The sequence below is a fragment of the Anser anser genome (assembly GCF_964211835.1).
Source record: "Anser anser genome assembly, chromosome: 2".
NCBI lineage: Eukaryota > Metazoa > Chordata > Aves > Anseriformes > Anatidae > Anser > Anser anser.
In genome coordinates, this window is record NC_139721.1 from 9,422,665 (window position 1) to 9,440,555 (window position 17,891).

At 37.1% G+C, this 17,891-nt stretch overlaps 1 protein-coding gene across 2 annotated transcripts in view; it reads left to right on the top strand.

Annotated features, from left to right (window-relative positions):
- Nucleotides 1-17,279, top strand: part of ADCY8 (adenylate cyclase 8) — a 128,345-nt gene extending 111,066 nt beyond the window's left edge. For both annotated transcript variants that reach the window (XM_083824196.1, XM_083824197.1), the window contains 5 exons: nt 2,826-2,984; nt 6,777-6,923; nt 13,103-13,195; nt 15,373-15,487; nt 16,679-17,279. In XM_083824196.1, coding sequence (XP_083680322.1) covers nt 2,826-2,984; nt 6,777-6,923; nt 13,103-13,195; nt 15,373-15,487; nt 16,679-17,166 — 1,002 coding nt within the window. In that variant the 3' untranslated portion in view covers nt 17,167-17,279. The remainder of the gene's footprint in view (nt 1-2,825; nt 2,985-6,776; nt 6,924-13,102; nt 13,196-15,372; nt 15,488-16,678) is intronic.
- The last annotated feature ends 612 nt before the right edge of the window (nt 17,280-17,891 follow it).

The following is a 17,891-nucleotide window of genomic DNA, read 5'->3' on the forward strand; positions in this document are numbered from 1 at the left end:
AGCTTTACTCTCCAAAGACTTTTGGGAAGGGAGGAAGGACTGACATCCCTACAAGGCAACCTATTTGCAGAAATCATGACCACCTTAACCTTCTTCATGCTTGGGAAAACAAGGAAGAATGAGGAAATAGGAAGAGGAGATTGTTACAATTGAAAGAGAAAAAGAGAGGAAGATACATATCTAATTCTGATATTATGCTACAGGTCTCTTCATTAATTTCTCTATGCACAGATTTTAAATTAGTGAGTAAAGGCTATTTGCTTGTTTTATTTGAAGTTAGACAATTTTCAGTGGTTGAATGTGCCCTTTTGTTATGTAAACCCTCTCCTTTCTCATTCTTAAATGAAAAAATATTCTGTCTCTCCAACACTGATCCTTACCTTGTCCTTTCCTTGCATATGGAAATTGTCCGGAGAAAGATTGGGTTGTTTAGCAATACCGGACATAGGGAATGCTAGGCTTGCTGTGTAATGCGTCTGCTCTATTCTCTTCACTAGCTATTGAAATTAGGGGTGCATATGGGGGATATATGGCAGGACAAGAAAACTTGAACATTTCAAGATCAGACAGTTGCAGTCAGATATTTTTACTTCTATTTTGTACTCGTATTTCTAAACCCAAAATTCTACCCTACAATTTTGTTAGTTTTAGCAAGTATCAGAACTTAGCAGAACATCTTCCTAAAACTATTTTCAAACCTCGTATGTAGGACATCCTCTTACCTCTGAACTATCAGCGTCATCTCAGCTATTGAAGATCCAAGAAAAATATTTTCTGCTACAATAAGATTATAAATAACCAAAATGAAATTATCTAAAATATAAACTGTTGTTATTCTGAGTTAGGTTTAGAGATGTGGAAAAAAAAAAAAAAAAAAAGAAAAAAAAAACTCAGCTGTGAAAAAAATGCATTACAGCCTTTTGAAAACCTTTCATTGTAGTGGTTTTAAATATCTGAAGCATCAAAGAACTTAGAATCCACCAGCAGCTCCTGCTCCAAGCCAATCTGTAAAATACCTTAAGATCTTCTTGCAAAATTATAGTCAGTGTTGCCTTCACAGTCAGTTGGTAGAGATAAAAGTCAGATATGATCATGTATGGGCTCTCTCTTTTAGCACAAAAGCAAAGTGAACGACAAGGAAACTCCAAATGTCAGGAAAAATGCTTTAAATATATATTTTCCTGACACAGGATTATTTTTTTTTTTTGGGGAGGGGTAGGGCAGTTAATCTAACAGTCACAAGATGGAAGATCAAAATATTAGAATTAGAAAAGAGACTGATATTTTTTAAAGGTGGCAATAGCATTTAGAGAAAATGTAAATCACTACTAAAATGCATACAAGCTTTGAAAGATTATATCAAATCAGGCTCATTTTTAGCTTTTAGGACAAAAAGCTTCCTCTAGTACAGTCAAACTGTAAGTCCCCTTGCAAGGTGCTTTTGTATATTCTTCAAAACTGTTTGCCATTGGTCACTGCTAACAATGAAAAACATGGACCAGATGAGTCACTAGTCAATGCCTGAACCCCGTCTTAGCCATTCCCACCCACTGCAGGATTCCCCTTGTTATGTGAATTATATCGCAGCCACGTACGTATCCCAATACCTTTTGGCACTCCATTTGATGTCTCTCCCAAATAGAATATGCATTTATTTACTGATGCTATATAACCCTCTGCTGAATATTTGATTATTATCTCTGTTTAAAGCATCTCAAGTCTCAAAAATACATCCTCTCTTTCAGTTTGCATCACAGAAAGGTATGTTTCCATCAGGCTGTAGTTTAATAAATCAGCTTTTGTACAGGCCTTGTGCAAGCTAAAGTATCACCTGCCTTCAAATCTGAAAGCTGTCCTTCAGTGCCATGCACTCAAAAGTCCTGGCAGCTGTGGTCTTGTCCATGTATTAAGACGTGCCTCTCAGGCAAAAAATGTGATGTTTCTGCATGCTCTCCAGCTAGCAGACAGCTTCCATTTTTATATATACAAATATACATGTATAAATATGCAATATATATATATATGTATTTATATATAAACTGTGCTGTGCAGGGATATTACTTTTGCTCTATATACATGCAGCACTGAAAGTGATCTAATTTGGTTAGAACTTATCAGGCACTGCCACTTTGTGGGTTTGAAATTCTTACTGTGCAAACCCTGGATCCCCAGTACAACAGTGACTGAGTACTCAAGGGAATGCCAATAGCATATCTTTCACTATCTTTTAAAAGATTTAAAAAACATACAAGTGCATGTCCCCACAACAGAAATATCTCATTTTGGTGCCACAGACTTGAAAGTCCTCCTTGACACTGTGTTGGACTTTTGGATTTAGTTTTCCTGAAAGATGCTCATCTGTAAGAAGTAAAACACCTTACTTTGAAAAGTATTTGGAATCATGTTTGTTATTTCCTCATGAAACCCATTTCATTAAATATATATATATACATGAAAAGGAGAATATATTTATTTCATACTAATATCTTCCAATTACTAATCTCCTGTCTGATTCCATTATGTTTTTATTTAAATAATAGTAAGGTGTTTAAGAGGAAAATAACTTTCTGAAAATTTCTAGCCACTGACCATAACAGTAATGACAAATATTGTTAGTCCCAATATTTCTCTGAGGCACTCACAATACACAAGGCAAATAAAGGATACTTTTTCTGGCAATGAAATCAAATTCTTTCTGAGTCAAAGATCTTCAGCAATGCTGAAGAAATTACATGGCAGGAGCAGCCTTCCAGGATGACAATACAACAGCTACTCTTATCTTGTTGGGTTTTATTTTTGCACTTCTTTTATTTCTGAAATTACAGCTTGAATACACAGCAAGGCTGGATTTTCTCTGGCGTGTTCAAGCAAAAGAAGAGATCAATGAAATGAAGGAGTTAAGGGAGCACAATGAAAATATGCTACGGAATATTTTACCCAGTCACGTTGCCCGTCACTTCCTGGAAAAGGACCGGGATAATGAAGTAGGTATCAATATTATCTCTGAAAATTTTGTTTAATTAGCAAAAGAAAAACAGATCTGTTCAGGAATTGTTTTTACACCATTCTCAGTAGTACTCAATACAAAAATACTGCCTGTATTTGGCATCTGGTCCATATTTTAAAAATAAATAAATAAATAATGAATTTTTAAAAAAACATGTTTTAATGTTAGGGAAATTGGGAAATTACTATTCTGTGTTCTGCACTTCTAGGTCTGCATATAGAGTGCTGTTTCCATCCAGCTTTAGGGTCCCCAGTAGACCTACCACACATAGACCTACCAGAACAATTTCAGCTTAGGGCCACTAAAATTATTAGTATTTTCAGACACCACGACATATGACAAGAGGCTGAGAGAACTGGGTTTGTTCAAACTTAAGAGGAAAAGGATGAAGGAGGATCTTATTGTTGTCTTCAACTACCTACTGGTTGGTTATAGAAAAGACAAAGACAAACCCTTTTCAGATGAAGGACAAGATGCAATGGACACAAGTTGCAGGAAGAAAAATCCCAGTTAGATGAAAGAAAATTTTGCCTAGGGATCTGGTCAGATATTGCATCAAAGTCTCACAGAGGATGTAAAATCTTCAGCTTTCCAGTTTGGCAAAGGCCATGAGAAACCTGACCAAATTGTTCCTGCTTCTAATGGGACCCTTCAAAGGTCCCTCCCAACTTCTGAGTCTATGTATATCAAATATTCCTAAAAAAAGTTACAGATATTTAACAAAATACCCGTGAAACTTTAAGATAGCCCAGTATTGCAGAAGTATTATTAAAGCCCTGCCAATTATTATGCAAGCAATCTGTACAATAGGCAGCAGTAGACCCAAGCCTCCTGCATCTCCAGACCCAAGAGAACATCTTTGCCATTTCATATTGCTTTGCTTTGAATTGCCTTTTCTGTGCAATTAACAAAGCACCCATTTCAGAAACACAGTTTGTAGCTTTGTTTCTAAAGCGTATTTGCAATACACATCGAAAAGCTTTGTAAGTGTAAGCTAATTGTGCTGAAGGTCTGTCAGATCTAGGGAAAACTGGTAAAAAGTCTGCTGGTGATGGAGTTTCTGCATATTTCTAAAACAGAATTCGGAGAGGGATTGCTGAAGAGATATAGGAAAGATCAGCATTTGATTCTGAAAACAGCAGGAAATCACTTAATCTTTATCTGAAATAAGGCAAATGCATATTTTTTTATTATCTGTGAGTAAAGACAGAAATTATAAAATTGGGATTTTCTCATTTAATGTTGGAATTATATTTAACAATGAAGACATAACAAATGCTTCAAGATTAAAGTTGCCAACTCTGACATACTAAGATTCATTGTGTAGTAAAATGGATTCAGGTCTCCCTCTTCCTGATTCTACAATTTGAAAATAGATGTAAGCAGCCAAATTACACTACACAATGAGGAATCATTGTGTTCTGAATATGTGATTTCAAATAACACCAAGAGAAAGGTGACATAGTGAGAACCTGCAAGGAAAGGAACTGTAGGAATCATGTTTTTGAGGAATACCCACTCTGTGGGTATTAAATGGTCATAAAAACACCACTTTGCACATGAGAAAATGGATGTGCAAAAGCAACTTGGTTAAAACAGTTCATTGTAAATGGAGCAGACCTGATACCAACCATGAGAGTGTTTTGTCATATCTGCATTATGGATTCTCAGAGAATATGTGTCCTCTCTTACACATCAATTCACATAACGCTCACATGCATAATAATCTTCAGAAGCAAACAGATGCCCCACGGATCATTGCTGATGCTTCAATAATTTGCCATTGAATTCATTGCCACCACTTTTGCATTTTGTAGGGCAATTTCCCAGACTGACTATACTTGTGGATGATTTATGTGTGAGTTGGCTGGCTGTAACATCTACCACATTTCAGTACAATCAATTCTGCTGTTCAAGTCTGGCCATTAAGTTAATTTCTCTGCTCTCAAAACATGAATTCCCAAATGTGTACTGTAAGCATTTTCTCATGGATATATTATTTTTGTCTTGATGCTTCTTACCAAAAATAGAAAAACTGAACAGCTGAAGGCTGAGCCAATTCTTTTCTATCTTCAAGATCCGAAGAAAGCGTATGTCTGATTGCATATGTGCTTCAAGTGCATATTGTCTCCTTTTCCATAAGGCTCAATGAACTAGCCTGTGTATTACTTTTTTTCTATATCTGTGGAAGGGAACAGAAATATCCTTAGAGTATGACTTCCATGACCCTGTAGATGTTCTTCAGTGGAGGAAAGTGTAACGGTAATATGGTAATCAATCTCTCTTTTTTTTTTTTTTTTTTTTTCCCCCCTGAATAAGAGGCTGGCAGTGAACTTGAAAACTAGTAGGGTTTTTCTATTTTCACTGGAGGACACACTACTAAAAAGTCTAGATAAACAGTAGCATTAAGAGCATACCGAAGTGCAGGGCAGGGGTTCAGGATGCTCTTATAGGGAGAAGCAGAATGATGAAAGAATAAGAGCCTAAGGTGTTCACATTAAGTGTATGGGGTGCAGTCCTTTTATAATGAGGGTAAAGCAGTAACATTTCCTAAAGCACACTAACAAAAACATTGAGAAGCAACTGCTCCATACCAGCATATCAAGAGAAGTCCCAGAACAGAAACAAAAGTACCCAGACATTGGGCAACACCATGCCAGTTTTTGACCTTGCACTGCCAGGACACAGAAAGAGCCAATGGCTAGAAGTTGAAATTAAAAAGAAAAAAAAAAAAAAAAAAGGACAAATAAAAGAGAACGTGTGCAGCTGTGATATGTTATCCACTAGGAAAGCATACCAGGAGCTGTGGAGAATAAGTCCTTGGCATTTTTTAATTAAAAAAAAAAAAAAGGTTTGGGCTCAAAGAACTGACTGTATTTCACATGTATTTTCACAAGAATCAATACATATATAAATCTTTCATTCAATATCAGAGTGAAACATATATGTAGCATAAGTGAAAGCTTATGCCAGGGGATACTTTATCCTTATAGCCTCCTGCGTCTGGTCCCTTATAAACTACTTCCTATCCCCAGTAACTCCATTATAACCCTCGCGTCTGTTTCTCCCTCCTTCCAAACCCTAATAACAGGAACCTCTCCAAGAGATGGCAAACAGATGGCTCCATAGCCACCTTAGGAGAACCCCAGGTTACCAAAGAGTAGACAAACTTGTAAAGATATGCAGTAATCTAAAGTATAAATTATCCACTTGAAAATGAGTTAATTGATAGAATCTTTACAAAGAATTCATATTAAACATTTAAAATGACTCCACTTGATCCCTGTTATCCCTGTTAATCAACTAATCTAGAAACATATTGGTGACTCCAAACATATAAGACAGACTTAAAAATCTTAAAAATAATAAACATTAGGTTCCTTTTACTTCCCTAACAGTGTTTGATTCTCTGGTACCTATACACGCAAATTAATTCCTCATTCCTTCAAGTGATTCCCCGTATAAATTAAAATCAGAAATTCAACTCTTTTTTTTTTTTTTTTCTGGTGTAGTCTCCTGACCTCAGAAGCAAAAAGAGAGGTTTTCCAATAAAGGTCAAACCCTGCATAAAATCCATAATAAAAATATGAAAGCTGTCAGCCTGCTCCTGTTGAACCTGGCTAGTCACTTACACTTAATATACTAATGCTAACCTCAGTTATGAAGGTACTATTCATGGAAAAAATAAGAAACATATTTTATTTGCAGACAAGGACTTTCTCTTCCCTATATTCCCATTCCAACTTGTTTTTCTTCATTGTTCTTTTAGGAATTGTACTCTCAGTCTTATGATGCTGTTGGTGTGATGTTTGCTTCTATTCCTGGATTTGCTGACTTCTATTCCCAGACTGAGATGAATAACCAAGGAGTAGAATGTCTGCGCTTGCTGAATGAGATCATTGCAGACTTTGATGAGGTAATACCAGCGATTAGAGAAAATCTGGTAGTGCTTAGGTGATGAGTTCCCAAACACCAAATACGTCGTCCTAAATTATCAAATTTACTATTTTTCTTCCAATCATTTTCTGATTTTTTTTTTTAACTCCAGTTGCTGTTACAATTGTCTATTTTGCTTTTTAATTTTGACCTTCCAAACTTTGGTCTGAATGATTAGTGAATTAGAGACTGAAATCAATAGTTACTTGAATATAAATGTATGCAGTTAAAACTAGTCTGCTCCAGCATACCTAAAAGTAGAACATGCCTTTATTCTGCAGAAGGAAGGGTGAAGATATTTACAGCGGTTCTGGGAAATAATTAGCTAAATACTGGAATTTATAAAGGTATTCTTTTGAAGACAATGGGTGAATGGACTCAATAAACATTAAAGGTAAAACAGTGACAAGTAAAATGTGAAGCACACAGCTCTTAATCTGTTGTTGGGTAATGAATGAAAGGTGGTGGCATTTTTACTGATGTCACTTGTCTGATCAGGTAAGTAATACATTGGTTAAGCTGCTTGCTTTGTTAAGGAATTCACAGGTGGAGAGGAAAAGAAGTTTGGAAAGGACATAAAAGGAAACAAGTATTTATTTAGGTATCCTGTCCTTCAAGAAGGTGAACAAGTCAGATTGGATCTATGTTCTGGACTGGAATATTCCATATGGGAAAGAGATTTAAAGAGAAAATGGGAAAAACACATTCTTTTTAGAATTTTTCTGAGAAACACAAAATTCGCACTAACCTGGATTGTAGGGGACTGGGCACGTGTATAGCAAGTAATCTTTGAGGAACAGTAAAAAATTCTACCCTAGAATCTCGTGTTTTGTTTATCCATTGTTTTTTTTAATTCTTTTCTCTTTTGTGATAGAGTATCAAATGGAGAAGTGAAGAGTGTCTTGTCAGGTTAATATTAAGACACCTTCCAAGAAAGCAGAAGGAATGAGTTAATTCCTTCAAAATGAGCTGGGTCTGGATTTCAATCCTACATGAGCAATGTAACCATGGAACAATTTTCTTAAACAGAATAGGGAAAAGTTCTACTTAGGTAGTGCGTTGCAAAAATGAGAAAAGCTTTCACCACTGTTTGTTTCTTTTTATTTTTTGGCTCTCAACTCGAAAGGCATTATCAGAATACAAATTATTAAATTTGAGTTTTTGAGAGATGACAAGAAGGGATACCAGGATTCTGTCTATAGATTAAGCATACAGATTTTTTTTCCAGGCACTTACAGAATTTGGACATCTCCAGGGCTTAGACTACAGCTGAATGAAAAATTGAGAATGTTTTCTCCTTTTTTTCTTTTCTTTTTTTTTTTTTTTCATAATTAGTGTCTCAGCCCTACTTTACATTACCTATTTCCCTTTGAGGATCTAGTCTAAGGGTGTGTTTTTTTTATTGTTTTGTTTTGCTTTGCTTTGAACTACAGACATCTCCAAGGGCTTCAGAGGAAGCTACTGGAGGAAAAGATGAAGACTAGGAGAGTTCATAGAGTGGTAGCTCATGAAAACTGGATGAGGGTCAATGTACCAAATTGTGAGAGACAATGAAATTGAGGCTTAATTCATACAGCTGAGCAAATACTAAAATTGCCAGCAGGAAATAGAAGAATTCACAGATGCATCCTTGTGCATTTCAGTAGAAAACTAACTTCCTCTCCTATGAGAAGAGCTCTGTCACCTGCTAAACTCCTGCTCTGCTTTCCTTATAGGTATAAATACCTCATTCTTATCTCTGAGATCTTGCACAGCTGTCAGCTTGCTTCATGATTAATAGTTTTGTTTTTCTTTCCAGATCTGATTAAAATTATTATGGCTCAAACTTAATGCAAAGCCTATTGCTATGAATTAATTTAAGATATCTTTTCATGCATGTTCATATAATCTTCACAGCAAAATTTCATTGCTACTGAGGTGATTACCGAAGACAACATTTTCATCAAAAACCCTAACGTGATAATGCATTCAGGTCCCCAACACCTGTTCTGTAATTAATAAAGGACCTAATTAGGGACTGCATTATGTCCCAGACATGTTCAGTTGAATAATAGATATGTTCTTGGTATGGGTAGTAAATGAAATTATGTGATCCCCTGCTGACTGCTAACCTATTTCCAGCGTAGTCATGCCATTAGTTTACTCTGTAAGCAATCTGGAAGGTGACAGAACCACTGTGAAGTGAGCAATCCTAGCCATGGAAATGGAACCAGAAGTCATTTCAGGTCCAGTGTTTCAGGGACAGTAATGTTTCCACATAACTATTGACTGGCATTACATGATGTCACTATGTCTTGCTTTTCATTATGTTTCTTGCCGAGATTGTGTGTCTCAACACAGGCCTGGAAACAAAATGCAGACTTGCAGCTTGAGAACAGAGCAGATATATGGAAGAACATCTGTTCTTCACAGAAGAGCATTGGTCCTCAGCATCATGTGAACAACACTGCAGAGACACCCAAATGTAGAATTCTTATGACAGGAGTCTAAGACATTGGTGCTTAATGCCATTTGATATTTCTGAGGTGATATGAGACAACCACATGGGACTGACAGGTCCCATACTGCACCATCCGAAAACTCATCCTGTCCTGGAGCGAGCTGTTGGATGTTTTACCAGGAAACATGGTCTAAATAACACTAGATATCTATGTGTGGACAACTGAATTGAGTTCCTAATCTCAAATCAGATTCTACACTGTGAACCCCCACCTTACCTTTTACAAGTAATAGTAAAAGGGATGTTTTATCCATAGTTCTAGGAATATATTTCTGAATGAAAGCAGTGGTAAAAATCCAAATTGACCTGGTCTGAAAAATGTGATAGGGACATGGGTGGGCATCTGGGTTATTTTTACTTCATTTTAGAGGCATTTATTCGTTACAATAAAACAGAAAGCTTATTATCCAGATCTGTTATTTTGTTTTGCACTTAGCGGATCTGTGTTAGGGAGTCAAAAACAGTCAAACAAAAAGTAGTGAACAGTGGCCTTACAGAATCTGCCACCAGCAGCTGTACAGGGTAGGAGTCCCCAGACAACTCAGGATGTGACTGATTCTTTCTTAGGGAGCCTGGGGAACCTGGTCCAAAAGTCAGTATTGGGGAGTAGGTGACTGAGTCTTCTCAAAGCACAGTCATTACTTAGGATGTTTTTTCCCCTGAAGGCCCACAAATTTGTTGATTTCCAACTTGTTCAGGCATCTTGTTGACTGAGGCAGAATGGGAGATGTTTCAGGAGATGTTGGGTTCTGGACTGACAAAAGGACACTTTTTTTTTTTTTTCTTTTTTGGCACATAACATCATTACATGATACAATTATTTCCTATTTTGTACCCAGGCCCAAAGGTGCTGAAGGGAATATTTCACACTTAAACAAACATGAATATTACAAATCTGTTTTTATAATTACTCATTTTTATAATTACTCATAAGTGTCTGTATTCTTAAGACACATACAGGGCTAAACTCCCATTCTTAGAAATGTTGTTACCAAAAATTAATACCAGAACATTTCTTCTGAAAATTCTGAATCTTGATAGACTTTTTTTCTGTAAAGTAATAGTCTTTCTAGTCATTTAATCTATCGTTTGTGTATCTTAGTGATGGTACTGTTGGGATTTGTTCTTTAATAAGAGTTTTCTAGTTCATGGGTTCTTTTTTCCTCCCTTTTCCCTTATCCTGCAGTGATTTGCATGGTGTTTATAAAAACAGGTTCTAATATACTATGTTGTCACAAACATGTTTTTTTGGCAGCCTGCAGGATCCTGCTTTCAGACTTCGCTGATTACTTTGCAGTTGTGTGGCATTTCCTGAAGCATTCCTTTCCTACTACTTCGTACACGTTCTACTGCAATAGTATACCACAGGGTCTGACCTTGGCTGTACATGAACTGAATGATTAAGCTTCAGTTTCTTTTCAGATACCAACCACATTACAGTGATTGAAAATGTTTCCTGGACTATCTTGGTAAATTAGCAAGCCTACTTAAAGTGCTGTAACAAATAGCTGTTGCCTTAAGCCTGAGTGGGAATACCTTTCCCCAATAACAAATTCCATCATCCTGTCATACTTTGAAGAAAGTAATGGGTAAATAAACCATTATTTGAAGAAGGAATGATGTTGTTTAATAAACAAGATAAAGCAAGAAAAAAAAATAGAGATTTAGAAATAATAATGAATGAGAAGAAATAAAATGTTTATTTCTTTTAAATTTCCTGAGAGCCCATAATTTTTTTCCTCCTTAAAAATAATCATTTTAGATATTCATCATACATTTTCTGTTACTGTGCTCTCTGCTGTTGTTTCCAGCGAGCATGTGAAATGAAAACATAGTCTGTTTTTAATCAAGACCGTTTTCTCCCCTTGCCCACACACCTGGTGCTCTCAGGCTGCTGACAAAAGCATAGCAAAGAGAAACATTCTTTTTCTTTAAGGGAGCAGTTGGAAGGGCTGCCCATGTAGGAGGGAAATGCAGATAATGGGCTTTTCTGGCAGTTTAAAGAAAATGAGAAGCGGGTCAAGTTTTTGGACTTTCCTGACTTGGAAGGGATCCATTAACCATATGGCTTTGTGTCCCCTGCGCGATGCTGTGCGGCCTCCCATTAGAGACAGATGGTGTTGTATCTGTACACGAACAGCAACGCTTCCAAGCCCCTGACACTGTGGCTGACGTATGCTGTGGTTACTTCAATGGCCAGGGATATTTCATGTTATGCCTTTGGTATGTTTTTCCCTTTGAATAAAATATTCCCTTTAGCTTTTAATTGACAGGAAACTGAAACCCACAAGATGGAAAAAGAATGTATGACACTGTATAAAAGAAGGGGGACAACTTCATTAATTTTTTGCCTGACCACAGATTTTTTTTTTTTTTGAATTTTTTTAAATTTAAATCCCAACTTCAGCACTGAAAGTTTCAAATTCGTTGCCTGGGAACAGTGGTTTGGTTGTTTTTTTGTTGTGATTTTTTGGTTGGTTGGTTGGTTGGTTTTGGTGGTGGTGGTGGTTTTGGTTGTTGTTTTCCGGGACTGCATAACCATATTGATGCCTGAATTTATTAGATACCACACTGCATATCTTGAAGTTTCCTAGGGTATTTTGGTATTACCTTCAGTAATACACATCTTTAAAGCCTGTGATGAGGTGACATATGCCCGCTTTCCACATAAAGTTCTGCTGTCATTGGTAGAGTTCACAATCTGAAGTCTGCCTAGGTCTCTCAAGGACTGTAAGACTCTGATCCCAGCTTAATGCAAAATCCTTATTTAAACTGTGAAGATGGGCTTGAAATAGGGACCTGATTGACATTCCCACTCCACTCAGTGCTTTAGTCAGTAGACAATATTTATTCTTTCTCTTTCAGATTCTTAATCTGGCAAGGGTTTTTTCGTTTGTTTGTTTGTTATTTATTTATTTATTTATTGTTATTACTCCTACTTAGCATCAATACAGGTGTTTACTAATTCCTATTGGTTCCATGATGTTTTTGTAGAAGAGGTAAACACATAACAAAAGGGCAGATGGAACAACCCAATGACAACACGCTGGCATCAGGCATGGTAGTAAATAGGGAGAAACATGCCATGCATGAGGACTTGATCTCTCATAGAAATTCTTAGGAGGCATCTACCTCTATCCACTGACTGTGTAAGATGTTTAAATGGTTAATTGGCCGAATTTCCTTTAATACCGGCCTCATCACCTGAAACATTGCCATAAGAGCACTTAATTTAAGCAAACTGAATTCCTCCCAAAGAGATTTAGGAATACTTTAATGTGATTGGGTGTTCTTATATACAAGCACACATACACAGAATGTTTGTCTTCATTAATTTTCTGTGATTATATCTCAGCAAATGCGGGATTCATCTGCATTTTTGTTAGGCTGGAATATGCATGTCTTATATTATCCATTCCAAAATGTACCAAACAGCTTTACAGAGCACAGCAGGCTTTATCTTGAATGTACTCTGTAAATAGATGATGTTGCAAAGAGCCACAGCTCAGTGTGTCCCAGAACACAGAGCAAACTGTGTGCCATGACTGGAAGAAACCATGAACACAAAGATTTATTTCTATATCTGTACAAGCATTTTGCAATAAAAATTACACTTTTTTGTTTTTGTTTGTTTGCTGTTTGTTTTACATGTGTATTAGTTACTAGGTGAAGAGAGATTTCAAGATATTGAAAAAATTAAAACAATTGGCAGCACATACATGGCCGTGTCAGGATTATCACCTGAAAAACAGGTAAGAGAATAGTCTACTCTAAGAAGCAAAGTTTTTTGGTGTGATCCCAACATTCATATTAGAAAATATTAGTGTTATCTTTTTGGTGTTCATAGAGCTGTGTATGCTAAGAAAAAATAGACATTTGGGGCTTCTGGCAGACAACAGTTGCACTTCTTGATGAATTGAAATGCCATCTTGTGCTCTGAACAAGAACCATATGGATTCTTTCTTCAAATTTAAGTTTATCAGAGAGAAAAAAATCTCCTTTCAATCACACTGATGTGAATCTAGAGCAGGTCTATCTATATCTTCGGACATACTCTAAAGTTACCACTGTAACTCAGAGCAGAATCTCACTGGAAATCTGCAATAAATTATGAAAAGAAAGGATCTGTTAACTAGCAGCATGTTTATGTAAGTGCAAGGTTGCATTTAAACATTTATTACAAGGATGTAACTGTGTATTTTTAGACAGAATGATAAACTACACGTCAAAATAAAGCTGACATGTCAGAGCATCATAAAACCAGAAGTCTGCACATTGCCCTCACCTACAGAGGTGCAAAACAACCTGTGCAAAAAAATCAGCCACAGAAGACACATACACTGTCATAGCCATGAACCTCAGATGAGCCAGACGAGAGAAATCCATTCATAGTTACATGCAATAATATGCCTGAAAATGGGGTCTCCAAAGGAATAAAATGATTTTCTAAAATACATCCAGCAAGAAGTTGGCTTCTGTTGAAATCTGTCTTGCTTGGCAACCAGTGCCTCCCCATGAGGAAGAACACCACAGAAGAGGGGTGTGCTGCCCCAGATCAACAGGAGAGTGGGAATCAGATCTGCCTACGTTGATTGCAACTGCCAAGAAAACAGCAACTAGATTAGACTGAGCTTTATAAACTAGAAAATTTCCATTGTTTGTTTAGAATACATTATAAAACATGTGGAGTGTAACTAGCTGAGCATCTCCCACCTACAGAGTAACAAGTGATTCTGACAGCTAGAAATCCACAAAACTAGGCATGCATGAGATTTTTTTTGTTTGTTTGTTCCAGCTTAAATTGCTTCTGTGCAGAGACGAGCAAAGAACTGAACATCAAAGACACAGCTACACAGCTCCTAACTAATTCTTTAGGCTTGATGAGGGTAAAAATTCAAAAGGAGAAAATCTTCACTGCATTTCCAATACTGATTAATTCATCCTTTTTTAAACAACAAAAGCCTAATGAAATTTATATCTATGTTTTAAATATACCTATCTTCATACATATATGTATATGACTGCATCAATATCTAAGAGGTGAGGGTTGCTGAGGGAAGATGACATGCCCTGAACTGAATAAAGCTGAGGACAAGGAATGTAAACAGAGAGGATGAAGCTAGGGAGATTCTTATGATCTGGCTTAAACACTGAGGATGATCAAAATGTCAGAGGGCTGCACTGCATGATCGGAGGTGGGGCTTACAATGCTTCCTTCCTATGGACTGGAAATTTGTTTAATGAAAGAATTACCCGGCTTCAGAATAGATGAGGTGACATTATAACATTATCAGGACAATCTCAATCCTCTTTATACTTCTTTTCTCAGCATTAGATATATGCATATGCATTGTTAATTCCCATTTTTGCCTTTTGGATTATTGGTAGGAAATGGATTTCTTTGGTACTTCATAGAATCATAGAAAGGTTTGGGTTGGAAGGGTCCTTAAAGATCACCCAGTTCCAACCCCCTTGCCATGGGCAGGGACACCTCCCACCACACCAGGCTGCCCAAAGCCCCATCCAGCCTGGTCTTGAAGATCTCCAGGGATGGGGCATCCCCAGCTTCTCTGGACAGCCTGTTCCAGTGCCTCACCACCCTCTGAGAGAAGAATTTCCTCCTAACATCCAATCTAAATATACACTTTTAGTTTAAAATCATTCCCCTTTGTCTTATCACTATCTGCCCATATAAAAGCCATGTACTTCACAGCGAGCCTTCTTGTATCCAGGTATACAAGTGTTGTCATATAAGTGGGAAGCATTACTTTAACTTTAATAATACCCTATCTGCCTTTGATCTAGCACATTTAGACTGTTCTTACAAATTCCAAATCTGTAAGATACTTGGCACTTGGTGGGGATGGGTGGGAGCTGTTCTACAGGCAAATGCAAAACAATTCTAACATTATTTTTAATGACTCCTCAGCAATGTGAAGACAAATGGGGGCATTTGTGTGCTCTGGCTGACTTCTCCATAGCTTTGAATGAAAGTATACAGGAGATCAACAAGCATTCTTTTAACAACTTTGAGCTCCGTATTGGTAAGCAAAGTACAAGCATGAAAATTAAAAAGTGGTTTAAATTAAAAAGGGGAATAGTAGCTTACCCTAAACTCTATGCACAGTTTTTGTGCACAAAGCCTTTTGGCTTTGCACAAAAACTGAATTCCAGTTCTGACCTGATCTGTCCCAGTGGCAGCACCTCTAAACTTCTGCTAAGGGTAAACTGTTATCCTGGATGAAATCAATAGGGTGGGACATGAATGTAGGGGTGACCTGAATGTATGCAACAAAGCAGGAACAAATCTGATGACTGTTTATGCTGACTGGATTACTGGCCAAAAGCAACTCCACTCAGAAGAAACATGTCCTTTACAGACAATCTTACCATTAGAAAAGCTGAAGTGTATTCGTTAATCACAGCATGGAGGGTAGCATCATCACTGTCTGTGCTAACTCAGAGTGCTTCCCAACAGTTTTGAACCATGGAAAACTCCAGCTCCCAGGATTTTTCAGGGAACATTCATCCATGTCCAGTAAATGTGAATTCCTTGCAAAGCTTTTATCCATCATGAATGCAACTGTATTTGGAGACCATGTCTATAAACAATTTATACATATATACGTATTTGCGTATATATATATATAAAGTCTTTTAAGAAAATCTAAAAATGTAAGATCTTTTTCCCAAAGTGCCTTTCACTATCAGTAAACTTATTCTTAAAACTTCACTGTAGGAAAAAAAAAAAAAGGTCACCTTTATATTATTTCCTGCACTGAATTTATGCAACAATATCATAAGATATAGTCTTCCAAAAACTTCATAGGAATACTTTAGTATTTTCACTTCATGGAACATAAGGATGTCATTTCTGGACTGCATAGCACTGACAGGGTTGCCTTCAACAAGTGCAGAGCCAGAAAGATCTTTCCTACTACTTAAGAATAATTTTGCAGGAATTTTGGCAATAGTGTGTGGAATACAGATGACGTGTAAGTACTGCAGTTCCACTGTGATGGACACCCCGTCAAATAGTTCTGAGGATATAACTTTTGTTCTCTACCTTTCCTGAACTTTTTTTCTTACTTTCTTTTATATGCACCTTTTCCTTAAACTTAGAGATAAGCATATGTGAACCAGGTTTCATACAGTTCTGAAGTACAAATATGGTTTTCAGTCATTTTCATCTAACTGGTTGTTCTCTCTCTCCCTTTCTCTCTTTTTTGTAATAGGGATTAGCCATGGTTCTGTCGTAGCAGGAGTTATCGGTGCTAAGAAACCGCAATATGATATCTGGGGCAAAACGGTTAATTTAGCAAGTCGAATGGACAGCACAGGAGTTAGTGACAGAATACAAGTGCCTGAAGAAACGTATCTGATCCTGAAGGACCGAGGATTTGCCTTCGACTACCGAGGAGAGATTTATGTCAAAGGTATCAGTGAACAGGAAGGAAAAATCAAAACATATTTTCTTCTAGGAAGAGTTCAACCAAATCCTTTAATCTTACAACCAAGAAAACTGACTGGACAGTATTCATTAGCAGCTGTTGTATTAGGACTTGTACAGTCTCTTAACAGGCAAAAACAGAAGCAAATCCTTAATGAGAACAATAATTCTGGAATTATAAAGGGACATTATAACCGGAGGACTTTGCTCACTCCCGGTGGATCTGAGGCAGTAGCCCAGGCAGAGGGGGCCGACAAAACTGAATTGCCATAATCAACATTTTGTTTGTGTTCTTTTTTTTTTCTTTTTTTTTTTTTGTATTTCTTTTATATATAAAAATAAATATACAAATAAAAAGGGTTTAATTTTTTTTAGAATAAGCGTGATTATCTTCTGGTGTGACATTTTTATGAGATTCCAGTTCATCCATTTTTACAAATGCTGCCAGTATCTCTCTCCATTTACTGTGATTCACCTCTGAATGTCCAGCCATAGGAGCTGTAGACCTCTGCTCAGCTGTGCTGGTTACCCACAGAAAGGTCAAGAATAAATCCCTGACTTGGGGGGATTTAGAACATAAATTGTATAAATCATGGGAAACTGAGACAATGCACTGTGTCATGTGGAAGCAAAGGCACAAGGAGATTGAGTAGGTTCTTCTCACTTGTAGTTGTCTTCAAGAAGAGTGATATCCATCTAAGTTAGTTGTCTGGTCTCCATAACAACCAGTGAAAAGCTAGTCAGTACAGTCAATGGATTTATGTATGTTATCTGCCTAGATGTGAGGCTGTGGGACATAGAAGGGAGAGATTTTACCCCAAACCCACTGACTCCGTTGAGTCACTGGCTATGGGCTGTTAACAGAGACTGAAGTGTCTTGCCCACAAGGCTGCACTGCAGGCAGTATTGCATGTTGTTACCCACCTGAGCTCTAGCACCCACTCCAGGAGGTCAAGGCTCTCCTGTGGGCACTATGCTATATCTGTCAGTCCCATCTG